The sequence below is a fragment of the Barbus barbus genome (assembly GCF_936440315.1).
Source record: "Barbus barbus genome assembly, chromosome: 39".
Lineage (NCBI taxonomy): Eukaryota > Metazoa > Chordata > Actinopteri > Cypriniformes > Cyprinidae > Barbus > Barbus barbus.
In genome coordinates, this window is record NC_136717.1 from 15,554,240 (window position 1) to 15,579,242 (window position 25,003).

Consider the following 25,003-nt stretch of genomic DNA (forward strand, 5'->3'; position numbering starts at 1 on the left):
ATTATGCATTATAATGGGCTATTAAATGGTATTAATGCATTATAATTATTCATAATGTGCTTTGTAATACATTATATCTTGTCGTAAATAATTATAATTGAATTTAAAATGCATAGTGTAACAATGGTTACAATTATTCATGAGATTGTACAATGCATTACAAGATGCATTACAAGGCATAATTAATACAATAAAACTACTTTTATAAAGCATTTTACATAAAGGCTTTAAGTGCTACCGCAATTTTTTGACCAAAACACCACAAGTGTAGAGAAAAAAAAGTAAAAAAAAAACTCCTAAGCGAACTGTTTTAGTCCAATGCGATAGCATTAACTAGCATTTTCAGAAAAAAAGACAATCCTCTCAAGATCAAAATGACTTGACCACAACATATTGAGCTCTGCATGCACATATCACAGATCAAATAGGTAAATTGCATACAAATATTTTTCTTGACAGTCTCTTTTTTTTAAGCAGAATGGGAAATCAAGACAAGAAAATGGGGCAAATGTAATTTGTTTAATTTTATTTTTATTCAAAGAATTTGATACAGAATCTACAATGCAACACTTCAGGATTTCATCCCTAGATTATTATTAAATCTAACAGTTCTTCTTAGAAAAAGAATATCTCTGTTTAGTTATTGACAACAGACATTGTTTAATAATAAGCAAAGATTTTCTTTTACAGATTGTTTACAGTTGTACATATACACCTACACTAAAAACCGCCAGTAGATGCTTGCATGAGGCAGTTCTGTACATCTTATGTTCCCCAGAAGCACTTCATTGGTTGAAAGTTAGAACCACCCATCACTTTCGGGTTTATATAAATGCTAAAGAGTGCAAAGAAATCAGTTAATCTTCACAGACTGTTAAAAGAGAGAAATTACTGTTGTTTGATGAACATTTCTGGTGTAAAAGAAAGGGAAAAAATAAAATGTAGCATTCTGTGTGGTCTTTGACAGTTCGAAAACGTGATCAAGGTGCAAGCTTGACAGTTACAAAAGAACTGGCACAGAAAAAGTAACATACAAAAAAAACAACCAGAAATTCACAGTTTCTAGTATTTACAGAATTGTATATGGTTGTTTGTAGTATAGGCAAACTGACACAGGAAACTGAGGTAAATGAGAGTAGCCAGGCGGTCCGAAGGCAAGTCTCAGAGCTGAGGTTTACACCAAAAAAATCAAATCAAATCTTGGTCACACTTTATAATACATTGCTCATGTGTACTGAGCAGCATCAGAAACTAAGTGGAATTGATTTCAGTGGCATATTTTATCTTGTTCTCTAAGATATCTTTTATCAAATAATTTAAATGAATCAGTTGATTTAAATGGTAACTATGTTGTCTAAACACAAAATTAGATCAGCCTTAAAAAAATAAATAAAAAAAAAAACATTAAATAGTCAAAAGTTTGGGGTCAGTAAGATTTGCTGATATTTTTAAAAGAAGTCCCTTAATCTCACCGAGGCTGCATTCATTTGTTCAAAAATATGATTACAGTTTATACAGTACAAAATAACAGTTTTCAATTTTAATATGGCAAAGTTGAATTTTCAGCAGCCATTACTCCAGTCTTCAGTGTCACATGGTCCTTCAGAAATAAGTCTAATATAATAATTTGGTGCTCAGAAAACATTTCTTATTATTATTATTAATGTTAAACCTAGTTGTGATACTATGTGATTATTTTTGTGGAAACTGTGATACTTTTTCAGGACTCTTTGATGAATGAAAATAAAAAAAATGAATAAAAGTGCTTATTTCTTTAAGAAATAAATAAATAAAATCTAATTGACTCCAAACTTCTGACCAGTGGTATAACAGATTAAAAAAATACATATAATTTACACAAGGACATTATTTGCCCTTACCTTTAACATTTCTAGGGCATTTAGTCCATTTCTAAGTTCAGATTCATTTCTGACCCTGATTCCGAGTAAGATGTCTGATTAATAAACTACTATGCCATTACTGTGTAACTTGGTTACACATAAATAGTTTTTTCTATAGCAGTTAATTTAGTAACAGAGAGCCTGCAAAATAAAGCATTACCGAAAATCTCCCACCATGTGCACTTAAAACTAGTCATAAGGAGAAAGAGCGGCCCATCGCAAGGTGAAGTGAGGACTGATTTTGTTCTTAAAGCAATCAGAGTTTGTGCAAAAAGGCCTGTAATTTAGCTATGCGGACGGGGGTTACGAATACAAAAGCTTTAGTGCGTCCAGCAGGCGATACCATCGTTAAGGCTTCCAGGAAATACATCCATTACAAAAAATTCACCGATACCTCCCAGAAAAAGCATGAGCTCTCATGAGCGAACTCTTTGACAGTGCCATTTAAATAATTACAAAAACCACCGTTCGAAATGTAAATATTACCACCTGTTATTTCTACCGTGAAAAAATACACTGTGCATAATGTACAAGCAAAAAATGTCAGCACTTTGGTGTGGGCTTCAGATTAGCTACCGGCTCGTTGTAGCCACGGCTACTGTGCGTCTACTTTTTCCAAGCACCACGCTGAGAAAACAATGAGAAACTTTATGAATGCACTATACAGTGGTTGACAGTGACAGGACGGGGGAGGAATCGTCTGCCAGAAACGAACAACGAAGCTTCTATTGGTCCCTGAATTACACATCTTAACGCAGCTGTGCCAGGAACAACCCTCGTAGGAACAGACAGGCCCAAAGTTCACCGTTTAGACAGAATCAGTGACTATCCATACAGTAAAGCCTATATTATCTTACAGTACACTGATTTTTCCCATTAAAAGTTGTGTAAACAAGTAGGAATGACCTTTAGGATGATAGTTAATCACTGGGAACAGAACCAGTGGCCCTCCTCTCTGTCTTCAGATAATAATTGTTGTCAGAGGTTCCCTGTCCTTGGAGGATCGGTATCTGGGGAGCTTTTCTTAATTTGAGATTCTCCAGGGCTCGCTCTTCGCATACACTGGCAAGTCGAGGCTCTAGAGTAAGCCATCTATAGGAGTTGTTTGCTTCCTCAATTGGCAATTTCACTTCACTGAAAATGGACTAGGGCACTGGGGTGAGCCTCTCTCTCGACCGCCACATAAAAGCGAGGAGGAGGGCTTAGGTGCTTGGTTTTCTACAACGCTAAATCAGCATTGAGTTCAGAGGTGATTTGGGGCTTATCTAAAATGATGTGTTCAGACAAGTAAGTGCAGTGTTCAGTCTACAAACTGAAGAGGTCTCCAGCTAGTTCTTGTGTCCACCAGGGGGAGCCCTTCTCTGGAGTAGCGCAAGCCAAGTCCTGAGAGATTATTCTGGAAGGTGCAGTGAAGTCACCTCTGGTTTCATCTTGAAGTACTGTCTGAAACGGAGAACTGCATATCTGCAGAAGCAAATTTGGTGGCCAAGAATGAGAATACATCGTTGAAATCTTGATTATATGGATATGGATGTTGTTGTTGAAATGTGAAAACTTACCCCAAGAAGTCAAAGTCAATAGTGGAGTACTGAGCTTGGATCAATGCCCACAGTCCCCAAAAGAAATGAGATGCCTGGGGAGAACAAAAAACAAAGACCATGAGGAAAAATGAGGATCGCTTTACATTTTGATTTACTTTTTCACAGAGGAAGATTCTCTATTGATATTGTTTAGGGTATTGATATTCATATTGTATCCCAAAATCAAAAGAAAAAATTATATGTAAATATAATTATATTCATATTAGTGTTTTCATTGTTAAATAAGACTTGTAATTCTTTTAATTAATTAAAATTAAGCTGAAATAAAATGAAATAAGATCAATTTTATAAAATAAATATAAAATACATTAAAATATAAAATATCATCATAAAAACTTTAAAAAGATCAACTTTAAAAATAAATGCTAAAATGACTAAAACTGAAATAAAATAAATTAAAGCTAAATTAAAATTTAAAACTAATAAAAATGACAATAATGCATAAGCTTTAACTAAAACTTCAACTAAAATTAAAATGAAAACTGAAATTATAAAAACTATTTCAAAGTATTAATAAATACTATAATAGTACATAAAAATAACACTGAGTCATATGAATATGACATGAATATGTCTATGAATATGAAAGATACTTTAAGAAAGAGAAGTGTTTAGTACGTGAAAGGTTTTTATAAATAAGTACATAAATGACTTTTATGAAAATGTCTTTTAAATCCAGTACAACAAATACTAACTTAATGTATTAGTATTTCAAATGAACTATAAGTATATCATTTGTTCCCAAACTTCTCATTATATTAAGGAAAATTAGATTTGCTTGATTTGTTTAACTGATATAAAATATAATGTTTCAATACACAAATCTTAATGTGTTCATTTAATAAACACAAATTTTCTTTATTTTTTATTTTGATTTCAGGGCAAACAGGACTAAGAAATATTCCTGACAGGCGTAGTGAGATTCACCCTGACACTGGAGTTAACTGCGACAGATTGTATGTTGTATTGTTGCTTGGAAACATTTGACCCACGCCTTTCTAAGCAAAGACGGCTTCCTTTTAGGACCCATTAAAAGAGGAAAAAAGATAACTGCATGAAAGTTATTTGTGTTGATTCTGGATCACTGAGAGTGAAGTAAAAGCTTATAAAATGTGGCATTTATATAAAAGCCCTCTGATGAGAGTGAATCACTCCTGCCATCATGTGAGTAAAGAGCACGGGTTTGTTGGCCTATAATAAAGTCTCTATCCTCTGTGTTTTTCGCTCAACTGCACACAATAAATGTTTGCCTCTGCCAGAGTCAAGGGTCCCGATCTCCCTCAGACACAATCTCTGAGTAGATTCAGACCATCTTTTGTAAAACTCCATGTCTCCTGGCTTAGGCATGTGATGATGGTGTGCAAACATCAGGGTGCCATAATAAAGCAGAGCTTCAGTGGCCACCACACACCCACATCTTTACATAGTTAGAAATTAATTTAAAATGCACTACTGTTCAAAAACTTGTTTATAAATATTATTATTTTAATTTAAAATTACTGTATTCTATTTCAATAAAATATATACTACAACATTAAATACTCCTGTGATAATAAAGCTGTATTTTCAGCAGTCGTTACTCCAGTCTTCAGTGTCACAAGATCCTTCAGAAATCATTCTAATATACTGTTTTGGTGCTCAAGAAACATTTCTTATTATTACAATGTTGAAAACATATTTTTGTGAAACATTTTGATAAATAGAAATTCTTTAATGTCAATTTTGATAAAATGTATGCATCCTTGCTGTATAAAAGTATAAATTTTTATTTAAAAAAAAAAAACTTTTGAAAAGTGGTGTACAAAGCCAATAAATAAACAAATTTTGCAGTTTTATATTGATTTCCTCTTTGTAACTTTTTCGCAGCTGTATCCAATATTATTCAGAATTACCTTTGTTTGATATAATATCATCTAAATTATATAATATAGATATAAATGAATATCAGACTACAAAATTCTGATTATTAAAAGTATAAGACAGCAGCCTTAGATTTCTAGGAACCATACTATCTTAATCTGTTTATGGCAGGTTAGTGCATTAATATAGACACTTACTTAATCAGGATATGCTAATGTTCTGATTACTATTGTAAAAAAAAATATTACTATTCAGTTTTCTCTGGTTTTCAATTAAGGCAGCAGAAAAAGGAATGCAAAATGAAAGCAACAAATCACATTCATTACGCCTCACACTATGACATTCCTCTGGCATTTGTTTTAGCGTCTCTCAAGGTCCCTCTCAGGGACAGGAGAGAAAACAGAGCCTCCCACAGTTTTGTTCACCATTACTGAAAGACAGAGGTTGATTTTTATTTATTTTTCTTCCCCTGACAGAATCAAAAAATGTCTGCCCTGCTTTTAACACATCTATTGATCACAAAAGACTGAACAGCGAGAGTAAACCAGATATTAAATTAGTTTTCCTCTCCGAAGTAAATATAATTGTCAAAAAAGGGCGGGTGTGCTACTTGCTCATCAAAGAATGACCTGCGAACGCACACAAATACCCAGAGGTCCTCTCATTAGACGCTTGCAAAGATGGGCAGGATGTCAAGGCTCCTTCCCTGACAACTTGCGATCACTATTCATACCTTTGTCTCCACTTCAAGCGTCGCTCTAATGCAGATGATCGATCTGCTAAATAGTTAAACTGCTCACGATGTTCCAGTTTACTCTGTATAATGCTGCATGTCATTAAAGACCGTAATTACATTGAAAAAACAAAAGTCTGATGTTTAATTTGGCAGGGTGCAGCTGGATCAAAATGCGTCACGATTCCAGACCGTGGCAGATGAATCCAGTTTCAACTCACCAAGGCGAAGCGGTTGACTTGCACATACAGCACCTCCACTTCAGTGTTGGAGACCTGTGTGCCCTGTGATTTGTACTCCTTGTAGGCCTCCAGATAGGCCCGGAGCCACTGCAACTGGAGCTCTCGCCCAGGATACAGAGTGTAGTCCACTTCATTCAGACCTGTCAATCACAAGAACGCCACACGTAACCTGGTTAAGCAGGTCCTTTTCTCCTCTACACAATAGCTTAATTTGTGTTCGTATCGCATTACCTGCAAATTCATTGAAGTGATTCCCAATGTCAAAGGCTTGATAATTGTACCCAGCATATTCGTAGTCAATGAATTTGACATTTCCTGCAGGAGGGGAACAAATAGCATTTTGTTTAGAAAAGCTCACAGGCATCATCTTCTTAATAACCCTTGTTCTTTTTTACTGTAACAATCTATTGCCTGTATTAGCAAACCAACACTACATGGGCATTTTAAATGACTTATCAAATCACATCTGGGAAAAGGAGTAAGGATTTGCATTCTGGTGCAAGACAAAAAAGAATAAACAAATGACAAAGTGAACAAGACATGGAGACAGATTTCATGCACTTATAGCATGCATGTGGAAAAAACCGCATGTTATATTTAGGTGATTCTTCAATTAGGGTCACTTTGAAAAATGAAACTTTTTGAGATGCTTTCACTTAAAATAAGTTTTCACATCCTGTAATAATGACCTAATCATCCTTGTGCAATGGTAATGATTTTATTTCATGTGTTTGACAAACAGATGCACTAATTTAACTTTTGAAATGATAATGTTTCTGAATTCAAATTCTCAGATACTGACCATTTTAGCAGTGATGTCAAAAAAGCTACTCTCAGATCAAGATGCAACAATCTTTATAATATTTTTGATGTTCATTATATCCATGCTTATACCCCATCATGTATCATTTCAATCATAGCCAAATATGAACATTTTTAATTGTATCATTTAGGCAAAAAAAAGCACAAAATAAAATTCCCTTGATTTTATCACTTTTCAATAATTTATTATAAAGGTTTACGTGTAGGGGTACACGTTGATTCTATATTCTGGAAATAAGCAATTAAAACCACAATACATGCTTAAAGTTTTTTATTATAATAATAGTAATAATAATATAAAAATTATGATTATCTGTTATTAATTTAATACATTTATCTAATTGATGAATCACCATTTACATGACTCTAAGAAGAAAACTTGCAACTTTTTGCTTTATTTTATTTTTAAAAGAAAATGTTTATTTAAATTTTAATTTATTTATTTATTTGAGAATATTTCAACCGAAACCAAACAATGATTCCTGCTTGAATACAAATGGGCAAAGTTATTGCAAGTTTTCCAGGAAATCTTGTGACTGGTGAAAGAAAGAGCGCCTCGCGTAAACAGTCTTCTGCTCTACAGGAGGAAACACAACAGTAAAAGCCAAGAGAAAGTCAAATAAAAGAGAGAACAAAAAAAAAAGGATAAACAAGTCAGGTTAGACGAGTTTACAGCTTTAGAAAATACAAATAAATAAATACAAATTAAAAAACGGAGACGGCTGTACTGTAAAACCACAGGGCTGGAAGGACAGAGGAGTTAAAGAGAGAAAACGGGCAATGTTGCCATCTAGTGGCACATAGTCTGTATAGCAGTGGTCTAGCAAGCAATGACTACATCGGTCAGGTGATGTAGACAGTGTTGACTACAGAATACAAAGCCTTACTCCTCTCAGTCTACATATGTGTAATGCATTATTCAGTAATCACTGCCTAGTCTGTTATATGTAACATTATTGCACCTAAAGTGTGTTTGACTTTACGTTGCCTTGCATTCCCAGTGCTCTAGAGCTTATGGTGTGTAGAAAAAAAAAGTTTTGATTGAAATTGGACAGAAGTGTTGGTCTACAGAAAGAGACACGTGAGTTGGTTACCGGACCCGGTGGCGTCCTAGCGGGACACACTGAACACCTCCAGTCAGTGGCTATAGCCCTGTGCAGCAGATGAAGAGATTTGGGCAAACTCACATCTGTCACAGAACACACACAGCTTCACTGCAGAGAGGCCATTGGGCACCTCCCCCATTAAGAACAAACACGGCTCAAACTCTCATAAACGCACACCCCCACCACACAGCATTCCCATTGGTCCATTAGCCAGCCAATGAGGCTCCAAGTTACTGCTATGCAAACGCCACAGCAGCTTCCTGTGCAGGTCGAGCCTGTGAGACTCTCAAACTTGCTTGACTCCCTGAGTGTCAACAAAGGCAAGAAAACAAGTACGATCTCTGAAAGCTGGCCTATTGCGTAACACTCCCATTCTTGGTTTCTATAGGTCTCGTCAGGAAGGGGAGGGGGCCGAGTGAGCAGGGATGTCAAAAACATAAACATTTTACTTTGAAAACTTCCTCCCACCCCTTGGTCTGTGTGTTAAAAGCGAGTTGGAGGAAGTGGCTTGGCTCTTTTTTTCTCCTTCCTCTCTCTAAGTTCAAATACAAACAAGTGCCCAAGGTCGCAGCTGCCTCCAAACCCTGTTCTCCAAGCAGATTTCCATGACCCAATATCTAATCGCTCGTTGTGAATTATTTACTGCTTCAAGAACAGTTTTTAGGGGCAAGTGATACCTTTAGGGCAACCGATACGTGCTGGTGCTAATCAGTTTGACTATTGCTGCCACTTCAAAAAAACATGAGAGACAGGAACTACACATTCTCACACTACTGCTGTGGCAGAGCAGCCATTTTCTCATGCTCATACTTATCCAAGTGGGTCATTTCTGTTATGCTGATGATTTTAAGTGAACAGAATTTTAATTAATAATGTAAGTGTGCATGTGTCTTTATACATTTTTAAATAACTATAGTATAATATATACCAAAAATCTATATATCTAAATAATTCATATAACAAATATATAGTTCTTTATTCATTCTATTATTTATAAATATCATTTATTATATTACACTGTATTACTAAAATTTAAAAAATATCAAATGACTTACTTTATTCAAATTAAGATTTAAATTTCCTTCCTCTTATTTTCTTGAAAGCTGAAGTGCCTTAGCCTGATCTGGGCATATTTATGAACGTCTGATACTGAGTTTTATAGAAATACTTCCTTATTTCATAAATATATTTGCAGAGAGGAAAGAACTGAAAACGTTGTGCATAACAGGAATGACTCGAGTCACACTCGCATTCACTCTCCATCCTATGGGTCAGGTAGCGGCAGACAGTCGCCGGTCTGTACATCGTGAAGATAGTAAACAGCATCACAGCATTCAACAATATTCCCCAAAGCAAACACAAACACACATTTGCTTTTGATTTCAAAAAAACATACAACATTTTATGGAAACCAGTGGATTGTTCTGATGCCTTGATGAAATTGGATGAGATTGTAATTTTACTATCCTTTAGGAAAGGGCATCCATGCTATATTTCAGAGGTGAAAACACTAAATTTAAGCCTACCTTAGGCAGGGGGGGTTGGGGAAACATACGCTGTGGCTGAAGGAAGCTGGTGGGGTTTGTTGGACTCACCTTCCTGTTGGTTGTAGATGATGTTCTTACAGAGCAGATCGTTGTGACACAGAACGACTGGGGAACCCAGTTTAGAAAGGTTCTGCTGAAGCCAGATCATCTCGTTTCTAAGACACGCGCCGCTGGACACCTCACTGTTCAGCCTGGAAACACATGACACATGCATTCAGAAAACACAAACACGCTTTTGTGTTCCAGCGTGATTCAAATAAGGCACGCTATACAAAAACCTGCCTCACTCAAGATAAACATCTTAAAAAACAGTTTCTATAAATAGTAAACTAACCGCAGAGACACTGTACGGGCATGTCATTTGTTGTCAGCACAATAACTTTTGGTGCCTCTAAGGTGTAAAAAATAATCCAATTCTAATCCAACTCCAAAATTAATAGTTCAGGCATGTTTGAATTTGGACAAACACTCATGCAACCCGCACAGCAACATGGTAAAAAAAACAAAAAACATTCCACGTCCCAGTTTTGCATGTACAAGCACTCACATTTCCTTCAGACAACGTACAAATTTAGTTGCATCTGCAAACATTTGTCAATAGATACATATCTATTTCAGGGAACATAGTTGTATTGTAACATAGTTGTAACATGTCAACTATGTTCACATAAGGGAACATAGTTGTATTTGACACTGACTTGTTAATAAATAAGTCATTGCTATATTTGAATATAGATTGTCATCTTATATAAAGCACCTTGATAATCTATTTTTAAAGGATGATATATTATAAAAAGATTATTATTAAAGAGTATTTCTGCTAAAATCATTTGTAGAAGTAAAAAAAAAACAAGATAGACGTAGCTCTTAATGCATGTTGATGTCAGCTTGCATCTGTACAAACACATTTGTCTCTGCCACGATGAGTCATGTCATCTAACATTGTAACATTGGGAGGATTTTCAAACCACAATGTAAGCAAAGCATATTGGGAGAAAAAAACAAACAAACATGAGAGCTGTCATACATCTAAAGTCCCCGAAGTACTTTCTGTACGTCATAGCAAGTGAAGCTGAGATCTGAACCTCCTTGTATTGACAGCTTCAATATCGCCCACAGACATTATACCTAAAGAGTGTGTTAGTCTACATGTTCTGCTTTGCTTAAAAAAACGTCAAAACACAATTATACCTTATAAGGCTTTAAAAACACAATGTAATCCTGCCAATAAAATCTCACCTCTGGTCCTTCTCAGGGTCGTCAAAGTGTGCAGGAACAAGAGAAAAGAACTTGCTCATCTTCAGCCAGAGGTCTGATTGGGGCACCCAGCCGTTGTGGGCATGTATGGCATGGTACTTTGCCATCTGCCTCGCAATGTGCCTGTAAACAAATAAAAATGGCTTTTTTTAAGGTTTAGATTACATTTTCAGTGTGGCCCTACAGTGTGTAATATAAACCGTTCAAAAGTTTGGGATCGGTAAGACCTTTAAAACATTTTTGAAATTAGTCTCATATGCTCACCAAGGCTGCATTTATTTGATCAAAAATATAGTAAAAACTGTAATATTGTGAAATATTACTACACTGTTTTATAGTAGGACATATTTTCAATATAATTTATTCCTGCGATGGCATAGTTGAATTTTCAGTATCATTACTCCAGTATTCAAGTGCTGCTTCATGTGCTGGTTTTGTGCTCAAAAAACCTTTCTTATAATTATCAATGTGAAAAACAGCTGGAAAGTTCCAAAGAATTCATTTTTTTTTAAATATAGATGTCTTAGCTGTTCATTTTGCCCACTTTAATGCATCCTTGCTGAATAAAAGTATTCATTTTTTACCCCAAACTTTTAAACGGTAATGCATTTAAACGCCAACACTTTAGTCATCGCCCTGCTAACACAGTAGCCTTGTTCTTTCACAGCTGTCTGAGGCCCGACAAGCATTGGCGGGAGGCCTGGGTCAGCGTGCGAGAGAGAGAGAGAGAGAGAGTGCAATGCGTCATTCATGTCTTAAGGGATTACTGGGTAAGGTTTGGGGTTATGTGACAAATGTCTGGCTAGTTGGAGGTCAGCGCCAGTATCTCCATCTCCGTCAAGCCGTCCTGAATCAATTAGCTCAGTATTACAAAGGATGATTGGATTGGAACATGCAGATTCTCACCTGAAGATGGCAGGGCTGCGGATGTGCTCGGGCTCCAGGGCCACTCCCTGCAGGAACTCATAGCACAGGCCATTGTTGAAGGTGCAGTAGAGGCGTGGAGCACATCGGTGCGCCTGCAGGACACGGAAACTCTTCACTTCGTTCTCACGATCCACAAACAGTTCTGTCTTGTACCCATAGACCCGAACCAGGACCACGTCCTGCATGGACCCACCGACATGACAGCCAATCAGCTTGTTCGTGATGCCGTCGGTGAAAGACTGCAGAAAGAGGAAGAAAAAAAACAGAGGTCATTGATTTGAGCTCGCTCAGATGGTTTGAGGTTAACCTTTAGTGATGTTCATTAAAAAACTCTTTGTGAGATCAGCATCACATGCTTCGAGTTCCTTTTCTGTCTCTCAGCTGAAGAGAAACCTCTTATTTACATGTATACAAAAAAGATTGATCACCAAACCCGGTGTAACCAAAACGGTTAAATTACTTTTAGTTTATTTAGACTCAAAAAGTTGGTGTATTCAGGGTGACAGAGCTGAACAAATTTACATTGTCTACTAATGTAAAAATGGAGCGTGTTTGGGACGCCAAGCATTCCAGGCCACAATCATCGGTACTATCTGGGATTGACTGGTAGTGGGCGGAACATCAGGAATTTGATTTCTGCCAGCGTTAGAGTGGTCTGGCATGTGCTGAGCACTCAATTTTGTTTCAAAGTTGATGAAAACAACCCAATACATATCTAGTTTACCACCCACATGCGAGCGGCATGACACACCCCTACCAACTCTGTTTATACAAGGAAACACTGTTCCGCACCTTAGGCTAAACAGTGCTAGGTTTACAAGAATATTATGGCTTCCGACATGCGGGTTTACACTGTAATGGGGAAACGAGTTCATATGTGGTTTGTTTGTAACTTAAAGGGACAGTTCATCCCCAAATGAAAATTCTGTCATTATTTACTTATCTTCATGTCACTCTTTTTTTATCTGTGCAACACAAATGAAGATATTTTGAAGAACATCTCAGTTTTTTGTCGTTATGAGGTCCAATGTTGTTGGGATATTGTTCAGATTTCTTCAGCTGTGAAAATCATTGATAAAGTACCAATTACCTCATGGAAATTTCCACTCGGCCATCTCAATCAGAGGTCATTCGATTCAATGCCACAACTAAGCACTTGAAAAACTTGATTCAAGGTGTCTCCCCTGATGCACAACTAAAGAAAAGATTCCTATATTCGCACTTCTCAACAAAACAAAGGCAACAGAAACCTGAACCGTCACATTGAACATTGTTAACGCCGTGGTCAATAGTCAATTCATGCAGGTTCCTAATTAATGGAACTTACTTTGAACATGCTACGTTTCTAAGAAACTCCATGAAATGCTGCTTGTCCAGAAAGACTGAAAACTTCTAGAGGAATGAGTAGTCATGTGAGTCATGTTCTTGGAAAAGGCAATTCTGCGAAATGTCTTGTTCAATCATTAAGGCATTTTAGGCTTTGTGTATAGATGTCCTCCACTGTACTCTTGATTCCGCCCATCTCAGGTTAATAAATCATGTATGAACGCTCTGGGGTGAACAAAGCAGCGTAATGTCACCATCGTCTTTCTGCGTCAGCTGTAAGCACACACCTATTAGTGCTATAGTAACTTCACTGGATATCAAATGACATGACACTGACTGTCCAACGCAAATACTGACTTCCAGCCATTTTAGAAATTAGGAATGCTGTATGAGGCCCTAATGCAAGTAGAACATTTCCTCATACTTCATTCATCTGTCCTGTCAATCTCTCAGAACAGTGAATGACATCCACCCAGATTCCACATTACATAATTCTTAGCAAAGCATCAGTGAATGGTCATTCAAAAGTTTAAAAAGAATATCTTGTATACCTTTTCCGGTGCATTCAGGTCTTATAAACTGGTTCTAGTATCTGATAAATTCTAATAAAACTGGAACAGACACTATTAACTAGTAACTATTACTTACACCTTAGTAACTACGTACATACACCTATGACTAGTACAATTATAATAGATACCAACAACTGCTGTGATACAAGCTGGAAGTGAACAGTTCTCCATACACTGAATAAATTGGTAACCTTTAAATTAACTGGTTTTATTTGATATCACTGCAGGGCTCGCAAAATTTCTAAATCCCTGGTAGCCCTTCGGGCAGGTACTCGTCAGATTTTGGTAGCCCAAAAATTAATTTAACTAGCCCAAATAAAATAAAGACCATAAATGTCAATCAAAAACATTTTCAATACACAAATATCAACGAATATCAAGGAAAGAGTTTTATTTTACTATTTACAAGGTATCTGCAGAATTCTTAAAAATCTATTTAAGGCAATTTGAAAAATTATTTCTTATACCATTTGTTAGAGATTACACTTGCGGTCGGAGGCATAATAAGACCACGGCGACTGGAAATTCCAGTGGAGGTGAATTTATTGTACAGATAGTGTAGATCTCACAGCAAAAAAAACAAAAACAGTATTTACAAGTCTCTTTGTTGGACCTTAGCCACAACAACAGTTGCGTAGTTTGATTAACAAACTTCCAAGCACAAGCTTCTATTGCTTACTCCCTCCACACAAACCAACCTGACCCTCGACCACGACGACTGGCGACCCACATGTACAACTCCGGCAGCCATTTTATAGTCTAGGCCACACTCCGGGATATACCAATCTACAGGTAAGTTTACTTCCTTACATATGCACTTCTGATCACATTATGCACATAAAACAGCATCTATTCAAGTATACATTTCACAAATCCTAATATAAAAATACAACCTATGGATGAACAAATGTAAACCTTGTTTTAGGTACATTGGACTCCCCCCTCCCAGTGACGTCATACCCAAAATGGTTTCTCCCATGCTTAAATGCTTTGGGTTAAAAACAATTCAGGCTTGGTCCCTGGTGTATTACAAGCAAGTAAGTTATATTTGTTATACTGTGTAACTTAACTTTAAATAATCAAACGTGTGTATTGTAGTTATTTATAATGAAAATGAATGAACAATGTAGCGGCTAATGTTACCCAAAACATTGTGCATATATCCACTACACCTAATGAACAAAATACACATCGTACCCTCACATATCTTAAACACGTAACGTAATACACAATACATTCGAACACTCACAGACATTATACAGGTCCGTGTATACATGATATGAGTGCCGGCAAACAGACTATGTTAATGCTGCATGCAGTGTATGTGTGTGTGCCAGATATGGTGTACGTGCATACAGTTCATTCATCATCATGGGGTTGCTCCGTGACACCATTTAATGTATTTAAAACTGTTTAAGGCCTTAAAAACTCTTCAGTTTAGTTGTATCAAATTTAAGTGCCCGTGGGAGCAATGTTCCCTCTATTTTTTTTTCTTGCGGAGCAAAACTTTTCTCTATTGGGCGGACATTTCGGGCACCTGATCAAAAGCATTCTTTATACCAGACCTGTACAGCACGCACACAAAAAAGTGTGTAACTTTTAACTTTAATGTGCTATTTATATTTGATTTGACCCTTGATGTAACTAAATGATGTACATTTTAGGTTACCTGAGAAAATATTTTTACTGTACAATACACTGATCAATAATAAAAAATAAAGTTTCTTATGCTCATCAAGGCTGTATCTATTTGATAAAAAAATACTGAATATTATTTCACAAAATAATATTGTGAAATATTGAAATTTCAAATAAATGTTTTCTATTTTAATATACTTTAAAATGTAATTAATTCCTGTGAAGCAAAGCAGTATTTTCAGAGTCACATGATCCTTTAGAAATCATTCTAATATGCTGATTTTTAATCAATGTTGGAAACGGTTGTACTGCTTTTTTATTTTATTTTTTATACTGTATTTTTGGGACCTGTGATATTTTTTTTAAATCAAAAGAACAGTGTTTAGTCAAAATAGATATTTTGTGTTACAATATAAACTATTTAAAAGTTTGGGGTCAGAAATTGTTTTCTTTCTTTTTAAAGGTACTTTAAAAAAAGTTAAATAAGCTTTATTCAGCAAGGATGTGTTAAATGGATCAAATAGATAGTAAAGACTTCTATTGTTAGAACATATTTCTATTTTGAATAAATGTTGTTCTTTTAAACGTTTTATTAATCAAAGAATCAAAGAAAAAAGTAACAGGTTCCAAAAAAAATATGAAGCAGCACAACAGTTTCAACGCTGATAATAAATCATCATATTAGAATGATTTCTGAAGGATCATGGGACACTGAAGACTGGAGTAATGATGCTGAAAATTCAGCTTTGATCTCAGGTATAAATGCTATTTTATAGTATACTTATTGAAATAGGAAACCAATATTAGAAATTGCAATAATATTTCACTATATCACTGTTTTTTTTCTGTATTTTTTAAATGAATACAGGCTTGATGAGCAAGAGACTCAAAGTCAAAGACTCAAAAACAAGGTCAATTATTTGTCAGGTTTATAATAGAGCCCTAACATAACATATTATCAAAACAAACTATTTAAACTGGTAGAATAGAATAGAATACAAACCGAAGCAAAACTTAAGCTTAAATATAAAAAACGTGAACATATGAATTCTTCTATAGCGGTCTAAACATCATTATGAAGTACAGTTTGTTCAATAGTCTTGTGTGTGACTGTACATGTTTCAGTTTTGTTACCCATCCTTCACTATTTCCAGCACTTAATCAAGCCACTCTTCTTTAATGCATGAGGACGTTTTATTTCACATGTCATTGCGTTTGCGTTGTCTCTCGTGTTGAGCGCACCGCAAACATTGAAGTATTGAGTTTCTACAGTTTCTATCGTTCTCTTTCTATGGAACCTGTAAACCGCATTCACTGGTTCTAACTCTGTCGTGACATCAGCTCTACAGCGGTTTGCCCGAGCATTGCTATTCTTTCCCTTTTACTGCGGCATTCAATCAAATGGCTTCCCAACTCATTTGAGTGTGCGCGAGGCACATTATTTCTTCTGCGCGTCCGCGGTGGAAGAAGAGCGCGGTCGCGCGCGCGCTCAGCTTAGAGGGAACACTGCGTGGGAGCCCTGTATTTATTAAGGTAGCCCGTCGGGCAGGGCAGTGATACATTTTGGTAGCCCGACTGGAAAACACAATAGCCCCGGGACGTCGGGCTAGAGATTTTGCGAGCCCTGCACTGAATCAATACATAATTTAAACCAACAAAACTAAGTTTTACAGATTTAATCAGGTAGTAACAGACTTTAAAGTACCAATTACAGTTTACCACTTTTTACAGTGTAGAATTTAAAGGCAAAATTTGCAATTTGTCATCATATCTAATTGTCATAGCTAATTGTCATTATTAGGATTTATGGAATTAGTATTAGTATCTAATAAACAGGTATTAACTACTAATTGAAAAAGATACAAGTCACTTTTGGAATACTTAAGTAATTAATTAAATAGTAATAACATAAAAACAGACACTAATTCGTTTAAAGGAATAAATAAGCTAGAAAAATGCAACCGCCACCCACATTCTTCCCTTTGTAGTTTTACTTTGCATTTTACTGCTGCTGTAATTTTTTCACAATGGTACATTAAATACATTGTAGCATGCATGCATGCAAGAGCAATACATTTTTATGAATGAGAGTGTTACAACATGAGTGCTTTGACAGCTCGCATTGGCTGCTGTGCTGTGTGTCTGCTAGCGCCATGGTGCCGACGGGTCCATCTGGTGACGCAGCTCAGGATTTGAAGGCGCAACACGCCTAACTTCGCTTTCTGCATTATATAATGCGTCAAAACGAGCTGCTGTCAGTAAATGCTGACTTTCTGCATCAGGTAGGGTCGGCGTGCGACCACCCGAATCGTGCGCGAAGAGAAAAGAAATTACCTTCATTTTGACCTCAGAGGGTTTCCAGTGGGGTCTCAGCGTCTTGACGAGTTTCAGCGCTCCGGCTCTGTAATCGTGCTCATCTAGAGTCACGTCTAATTTAGGAACCTCAGGAGCGCCTTCTGGAACGTGAATGTAAGTGGCCATTGCTGTAAATGCTCGCGGCTGCTGCTCTGAGACGGGGAAGATTCAATGAATGCGATTAAGTAAAGCAGGGTGCGGATTTAAGCTCAGGTTCTGCACGGTCACGCCTCCAGTGGCGCTGTTCGATTCGCGAATCAACTGAACCGACTCTCAGAGCGTTTTGAAGGGACTGTTCTGTCCAGTGAGGATATTCTCTGATTAAACCTGTGTACATTTCTTACGTGGAACACAGAATAAAACTACAATGTCAAAAAAGATACAAAGACGTATTCCATATAAAAACTTGGGGAGTCTGAAAGTCTGGTTGTTGCAATAAATTTGGTGTCATTATCTTTGTGTGTGTGTGTTCAATGAGGAAAAAGTCATAGAAACAACATGAGCCTGAGTAACTGATTGATTATCCAATTTTATAGTGGATAATCCCCTCGAATCACTGAAACAGCACACGATTGTACACTGAAAATATAAACAGAAGTATTTAACGAAATATTTAACTTGAGCGATGATTTAAAAGACATCAGTGAATTGGTTTTTGAACCGGCTCGTTCAAGTGAACTATTCGAACGAACCGATTCGCTAAAGTGATTCGGACTTCAGAGCCATCAGATGATCCCACCCCTGTGCGTTAAGAGGCTGTCGCGGTGCATGCTGGTACTATATGACTCACACGCTGCTTTACATCTAGAGCTTTCAGGCAGCGTTTCTGTGTCACTAAGATAATACTCAGATAGAGAGGCTTTCATGTTTGCTTTTCTGTTTTCCACTCATGAAAATGTGTGCTTACTGTAGATGTTCATCTTGAATCATGATTTTCAGAGAGATGATAGTGTCTGTAACAACCTGTGATGACAATCACACACGTTACAGTGATTCTGAATATTTCAGATTGACTTTAAAATAAATGCGTTTCATTTATTGTCAATATATTATAAATAAACAAACTATAGAAATATGTAGGAAACTATTTAGGAAAGAATGATGGATTAATAGATGTCGAGTTATAGATATAATTCATTCAGCATGTTCTGTGAGTCTTTCCAGAAATTTCTCCCCTGCCTTTCTACGTGTCCCATAATGACCCTGGTATTTATCATGACATTACATCACAGAATATACTTCCGTTTGTCAGCATCATCATGTCTGTATGTAAAACATCCACCGCAACCTGTCTGAGTGTTATACATATTGTGACCACTGTATTAAAAAAAAAGCACCGTTCTAATTTTATCCTGTACATGTATTTCTTGCCTACAGGGGGCTCTTCGTGGCTCAAAACGTTTAGGTAACGCTTTACAGTAAGGCTGCACTAATATGCATTAATTCATGCTTAATTAATGCACAGATAATCATGAGTTAGTGTATAACTCATGAAGAACTAAACCATTTATTAATAATTACTGCGTCAGCAACTAATGAACATTCTATATGATTCATAGATTAAGTAATCAATAAATTGTTATTAGTTAAATGTGTCAAAGTATTAATTCCCTAATAACATATTGCATTAACTAATAGTGTACATTCATATGTTAATTATCACAATGGGTTGAAGCATGCTTGTCAACTTCCAGTTATATGCTTTAATTAATAATTTAGCTAAAGATTTGCAAAGGTATCTTCATGTTATGACTAATTCAAAATCCATAACAACAATTACTTAATTAGTTAACAGTTTTGTGCCTCAACAAGTAAAGTCATAACATAATGATACTTTTGTAAATCATTAGTTATTGATTAATGAAAGCAGACAACTGGAAGTTGAAAGGAATGGCTTCGACCCAATATGTTATTAGTAAATTAATACATTATGAACTAATAACAGTTGATTGATTACTTATTCTATGAATCATATAGAATGCTCATTAGTTGCTGATGCAGTAATCATTAATAAATGGTTTAGTTCTTCAGAGTTATACATTAATTCATGATTATCTGTGCATTAGTTAAGTATTATTTAATGCATAGTTGTGCACCCGTACTTTAAAGTGTTACTAACGTTTACTTGATAGATTAAAGGAAAATTGATTCATAGTCGTTATTATTAAATAATTATTTAATAATATTGATACACTTCCTCTTTATAATGCCATACAGCCTCATAATAATAACATTCTCGTCATTTTGAGTTCGTGTCACATAATACTGAACATATGTTCTCATATACACGATTATAAGCTTTTCTTATAGGCTTTTCTTCTTTTTTATATTACACCATAAACTTAAAACATTTTACAATACGTAAAATGTGTACAATACGTGTTAGCAAGCATTTGATGTGCATTTACATTTTATATGTACTAAAATAAATTAAATTAAATTATTTTTTTAATTACATGTTCACATTATCTTTCGAAAAAGGACGCTGCTCTCCACGTGACACGATTCCGACCAATCCCGTGGCGCCGCGGGCCGGAAATGATGGCCCGGTTTTCACACTAGTGCTTCCATTATGTTCCTGTAGCGTTAGCGAGGGCTCGAGTTTAGCTTACACACACTCACACACACTTCGTGTAGCTGGTGGCACAGCACTGTAGCTGGGAGTGCAGCTCTGAGCTCCACAATCCTCCCCGACACGTAATCTGGCCACAAAGTACTGGTGTGTGTCGTTGTTTTGCTGTCTTTGCAAGGTAATGCCTGATATCCTGGCTAACCAGGCTTGTGTTAGCTAGCACATCTGTTCTATTCTGTTAAATACCTTGTTTCTAAACATCTTGATTTTTTTTGTGTGTGTGTGTGTTTGAGTTAAATTCCATATGTGTCCTGTCATCTTTTTAGGTCTCCAGTGAGTATGGCTATGAGACAGACTCCTCTCACCTGCTCTGGTCACACCAGACCTGTTGTGGATCTGGCGTTCAGTGGAATAACTCCTTATGGATATTTCCTTATTAGCGCTTGTAAAGGTAGGTGTGTTCTTGAATCTTAGAACCAACCCTTGACAGTAAACCTGGTCTTCTTGTTTGGCATTGAGCATATAGAGTAATAATTTAAGTAAGTGACTGTTTATAGATTTATTGACTGTAAAATATATCTGAAAGTTAGTTTTGGTAATCCAAAATTGCAGATGGCAAACCTATGTTGCGCCAGGGAGACACAGGGGACTGGATTGGGACGTTCTTGGGTCACAAGGGTGCTGTCTGGGGTGCCACCTTGAACAAAGAAGCTACAAAAGCAGCTACAGCCGCAGCAGATTTTACAGCGTAAGTACAGCTAGTAACAAAATTAAATGGGGATAATTATCTTGGTGAAATGTTATTTTTCATTTTCAATTTATTTATTTTATTATGACAGAAAGGTATGGGACGCTGTCACTGGAGATGAGGTCCTTACCCTGGCGCACAAGCACATCGTGAAATCTGTGAACTTCACAGAGGTAATACTTGATGCATAGAGACAGGTGTTTACAACAACATTAAATCCGCATATTAGAATGATTTCTAAAGGATTGTGTTACACCGAAGAGTATTAGCTGCTGAAAATTCAGATTTGCCACTGCCAGAGTAAATTACATCTTAAGATATATTAAAATGGAAAGGTTGTTTTTTTATTTTAATAGTAAATTTCAATAGAATTTAGTTATTTTAAATTGTAATGTTTCATGATATTGATGTTCTTACTGTATTTATAATCAAATAAATGTAGCCTGAGCATCTAAAACATTTTTTTACAATTCTGACCCCAAAGTTTAGAAACATTAGTGTACTTAAGTTTGGAAATACTTAATTCTTATATGTGAAGGGAAATACTTTACTTTTAAATATATAACTCTTTCATGTCATTTAAAATTCAAGTATGTTGCGATATAAGGCTGAACAATGTTAAGATTAATTTTTTCATCTCTATAATTCAAACTATGCATGCAACTACCATTTGTTCACAGCATGAATTGTCATTTCAGTAATGTCACTTCATTTCACGTTTTTGAACACTATTAATTGGGCTGTGGTGTTTTGTTAAACGGAAAGTTTTTACCAGCTTATGTTGAATCAACAGGACAGTAACTGTCTCCTGACTGGAGGGAATGATAAAGTACTGCGCATCTATGATCTCGGCAAACCAGAAGCAGGTATGTAAAGTGACTTTGAATTTGTTTTGATTTCCAAAATCCAATTCCTTGTCATAATTGCTTAAAGCTAAAATGGCATGTAAGGCTAAATGGCATTTGTAATACAGAACCCCAGGAGATTGCAGGCCACACCTCTGTCATAAAGAAAGCTCTGTGGTGTAACAATGACCAACAGATTCTCTCGGCTGCTGATGACAAAACTATCAGGTGAGTGTCCAGAATGGTAACGGAGAAAGTCTTTGAATTTACAATAGATAGTTTGCCTTTATGCAGACTGATATTTTATAGTAAGTCTATATAAATGTATGTGTGTGAGATTCTGAGTTTGTGTTGTCTTTCATGTGTAGACTTTGGGACAGGAACACAAAGGAGGCAGTGAAGACTCTGTCGTTTGATGCCTCTGTCAGCAGCATGGAGTACATTCCTGATGGGGAGATCCTCGTCATCACATACGGGAGAACCATTGCTTTCTACAATGCCCACAGGTAGATGGCTACAAACTGCCATATAATGCAAATATTTCCTCAAGGTCTAATTAGGACAAAAACATGTTCTTAATGTATTGAGAACTGAATGTCAAACGGTTTCTGTTTGATTTTCTCAGTTTGGATCTGATTAAGGCTGTTGATGCCCCTGCTTCCATTCACTCTGCCTCACTGCATCCTGATAAAGACTTTTTTGTGGCTGGAGGAGATGACTTCAAACTTTATAAATATGACTACACCACCAAAGAGGAAATGGGTAGGAATTTAGTTGCTTAATGTAAATAACTGCATTATGTAAAAAGCTTATTAGATTGCTTCATTAATATATACTTATTTGTTCATGCTTGACATTGTTTGTCTCTCTTTCAGAGTCATATAAGGGTCACTTCGGGCCCATACACTGTGTGCGGTTTAGTCCTGATGGAGAGCTGTATGCCAGTGGCTCAGAGGATGGCACTCTGCGTCTGTGGCAGACAGCTGTAGGGAAAACATACGGACTGTGGAAATGTGTCTTGCCTGGTGAGTTTATATAGATATTGACAAGACAGTTAGCATGTAGGGCTGTACAAGTGGTTAAATTAAAACTGAAACAGCGACTGCAACTTAATTAAATATATGCATGCCACTACATTCTTTTACACAAACAGCTCATGATCCAGTGTTTAGTTTGCAGTAAATGCTACTCTGAGTTTGGGTTGCTTAAAACATGTATTTGGAAACGCATAATGCTCCAACCTTCTTTCCAAACGTGTAATGAGAACTTGAAGCGTTTAACTGACTGTTTGCAACAAAATACAAGTTTAAGGGATCTCTACAGGGTTTTCCACTCAAGTAAAACCTTGGTGAGAAGAAATTAAGACAGCCATAAATATTAGTATTGAAAATTTACAGCTGTAATAAAACTCTTCAGTAGTTTCAGTAGCAGTATCATCAATACTCCTATTTTTATTTAACAGTTTCTTATTTTTAGTGTTTTATTTTAAAATAAGTTTTTCTTATTACTAAATAAAATTTATTTATTATTTTATAGTCGTTGATATATCTATCTCACAAACTTTAATCACAATTTTTTTTTTTTATCTGAAAAATGGGAATTTGATTGCCCAAATCATGCAGCCCTATAGGATGCATGTATGCATGATTCAAAAAGATGTTGACTTAATTTCTGAAAGCCTATACATATATTATGAGTCTAATATGCATCTATCAATTAACCAGAAGAAAAGCTTGCAATATATGAAATTATTACAATGCCATATAAGCTCTAAGTCCAACAGAATTCCAGCACTGTTGTTAGATTTTGAAAGGCTTATGACAGATGTCACTGCTTTTACTTCAGCGATTAGCTCACAAGTGGCTTGTTTTGCCTCTCATTTGCAAGAAGAAATGCTCTTTCCGCTCTGCTGTCATACCTACAATATCTGGTACGATCCTGCCTGAACGAGAATGAATCAAATGCCTGCTGCTCATCAATAATTAAATTCTAAATCAATTATTTTATCAGTGAATTTTCTATTTGAAAGTGCCAGGTCAGGAATAGGCTTCATTGTATCGGATTCTGTACCCAACTCTAAAATCTCTCTGTCCCTTTCAGAGGAGCTGTCATCAGAGAACTCTGAAGCGCTGTACTGCCCTCCAGCAGAGATCAAGGCCTGAGTTGGGATAGAAAAAGGGAGACAACGAGGCAAAGGAGGAGAGGTCAGGGGACGGGATGGGTCAAGGAAACTACACCCCAGCAGAGTGCTGTGCCACCACCCTTCTTCACATGAGACAGACCGCTCTGCCGAGCGTGACTTTTGAGCGTGGAGACAAACCAACACACTTTGTGGAAATGAGCATCAGGAAACAGCGGTAGAGCTGAGAGCGCTAGTTCAAATGCTAATCCTCCAGCTGCCTGCTCTTTCTTTGATACCCATGATACACCAGTCAGCTCTTTCATAAGCGGTCGGTTTCTGCAGCACTGTGATCACTTTGGTTAAGATTATTCATTTTTTTATTTTTTGGTTTTACAACGTGTGCTTTCAGTACATTTTGTTTGTTAATGCAAGAGCTCAATCTTCAGTTTGATATCATCTCTCAGCGGAAGTGCTCCTGAGGAACGTGTTATTCAAATGTTTATCAATAGTGTGAATTTGTGGTAAATGTTTTCCATGACAGCCTGGGAAATACGTAAACATTTAAAGCTTAAAAGTGACTTAAGTTCTTTAATAATTTTGTCTTTGGTTGCAACATGTTGTATCATTTGGCCAATAAAATGATGACTGTTTTGAATGTTTTTGTGTTTTTTATTAATCGGATAATAGAAGTCTTAATTTCAAAACATTACAAATAATACTGCCATACTCTGCACTTTAATTGCCCATTAGTCCACCAGTAGAGGCCTTTAATTTCTAGTCTAATTTTAAAATATTTTTTCGTTGTTATTTATTTTACACTCGAAGGACT

At 36.3% G+C, this 25,003-nt stretch overlaps 2 protein-coding genes across 5 annotated transcripts; one reads left to right on the forward strand and one right to left on the reverse strand.

Moving 5' to 3' along the window:
- Positions 1-511: 511 nt before the first annotated feature.
- On the reverse strand, positions 512-18,109 carry etnk1 (ethanolamine kinase 1). 3 transcript variants are annotated; one of them, XR_013783229.1, is made up of 9 exons: positions 17,867-18,109; positions 11,976-12,235; positions 11,052-11,192; positions 9,861-10,003; positions 8,254-8,348; positions 6,569-6,652; positions 6,317-6,477; positions 3,461-3,534; positions 512-3,365 (listed from the first exon to the last, which is right to left on the reverse strand). XR_013783229.1 is itself a non-coding variant. In XM_079399474.1 (8 exons), exons 1-8 carry the CDS (start codon positions 18,011-18,013, stop codon positions 3,293-3,295), a joined length of 1,083 nt encoding a protein of 360 aa, XP_079255600.1. In that variant the 5' UTR covers positions 18,014-18,066; the 3' UTR covers positions 512-3,292. The 3 variants fall into 3 exon arrangements, 2 of the variants coding, with proteins under 2 accessions (XP_079255600.1, XP_079255601.1); XM_079399474.1 differs by lacking the exon at positions 8,254-8,348 and having other exon boundaries at positions 17,867-18,066; XM_079399475.1 differs by lacking the exons at positions 512-3,365; positions 3,461-3,534; positions 6,317-6,477; positions 6,569-6,652 and having other exon boundaries at positions 7,981-8,348; positions 17,867-18,066.
- Positions 18,110-20,416: 2,307 nt separating this feature from the next.
- strap (serine/threonine kinase receptor associated protein) lies at positions 20,417-24,833 on the forward strand. 2 transcript variants are annotated; one of them, XM_079399477.1, is made up of 10 exons: positions 20,417-20,637; positions 20,786-20,910; positions 21,072-21,207; positions 21,299-21,380; positions 22,001-22,073; positions 22,181-22,280; positions 22,421-22,558; positions 22,678-22,814; positions 22,928-23,077; positions 24,153-24,833. In XM_079399477.1, the coding sequence occupies exons 2-10, from the start codon at positions 20,799-20,801 to the stop codon at positions 24,212-24,214; spliced, it is 990 nt and encodes a 329-aa protein (XP_079255603.1). In that variant the 5' UTR covers positions 20,417-20,637; positions 20,786-20,798; the 3' UTR covers positions 24,215-24,833. The 2 variants fall into 2 exon arrangements, with proteins under 2 accessions (XP_079255603.1, XP_079255604.1); XM_079399478.1 differs by having other exon boundaries at positions 20,443-20,606; positions 24,153-24,827.
- The last annotated feature ends 170 nt before the right edge of the window (positions 24,834-25,003 follow it).

Coding starts and splice junctions, on each gene's coding strand:
- strap (XM_079399477.1), top strand. CDS start 20,799: ATGGCTATGAGACAGACTCCTCTCACCTGCTCTGGTCACACCAGACCT. Junction 20,911..21,071: donor CCTTATTAGCGCTTGTAAAG/GTAGGTGTGTTC, acceptor CCAAAATTGCAG/ATGGCAAACCTATGTTGCGC. Junction 22,281..22,420: donor GCTGATGACAAAACTATCAG/GTGAGTGTCCAG, acceptor TTTCATGTGTAG/ACTTTGGGACAGGAACACAA.
- etnk1 (XM_079399474.1), bottom strand. CDS start 18,013: ATGGCCACTTACATTCACGTTCCAGAAGGCGCTCCTGAGGTTCCTAAA. Junction 3,535..6,316: donor AAGTCAACCGCTTCGCCTTG/GTGAGTTGAAAC, acceptor TGTTCTCCCCAG/GCATCTCATTTCTTTTGGGG. Junction 3,366..3,460: donor ATTGACTTTGACTTCTTGGG/GTAAGTTTTCAC, acceptor TTGCTTCTGCAG/ATATGCAGTTCTCCGTTTCA.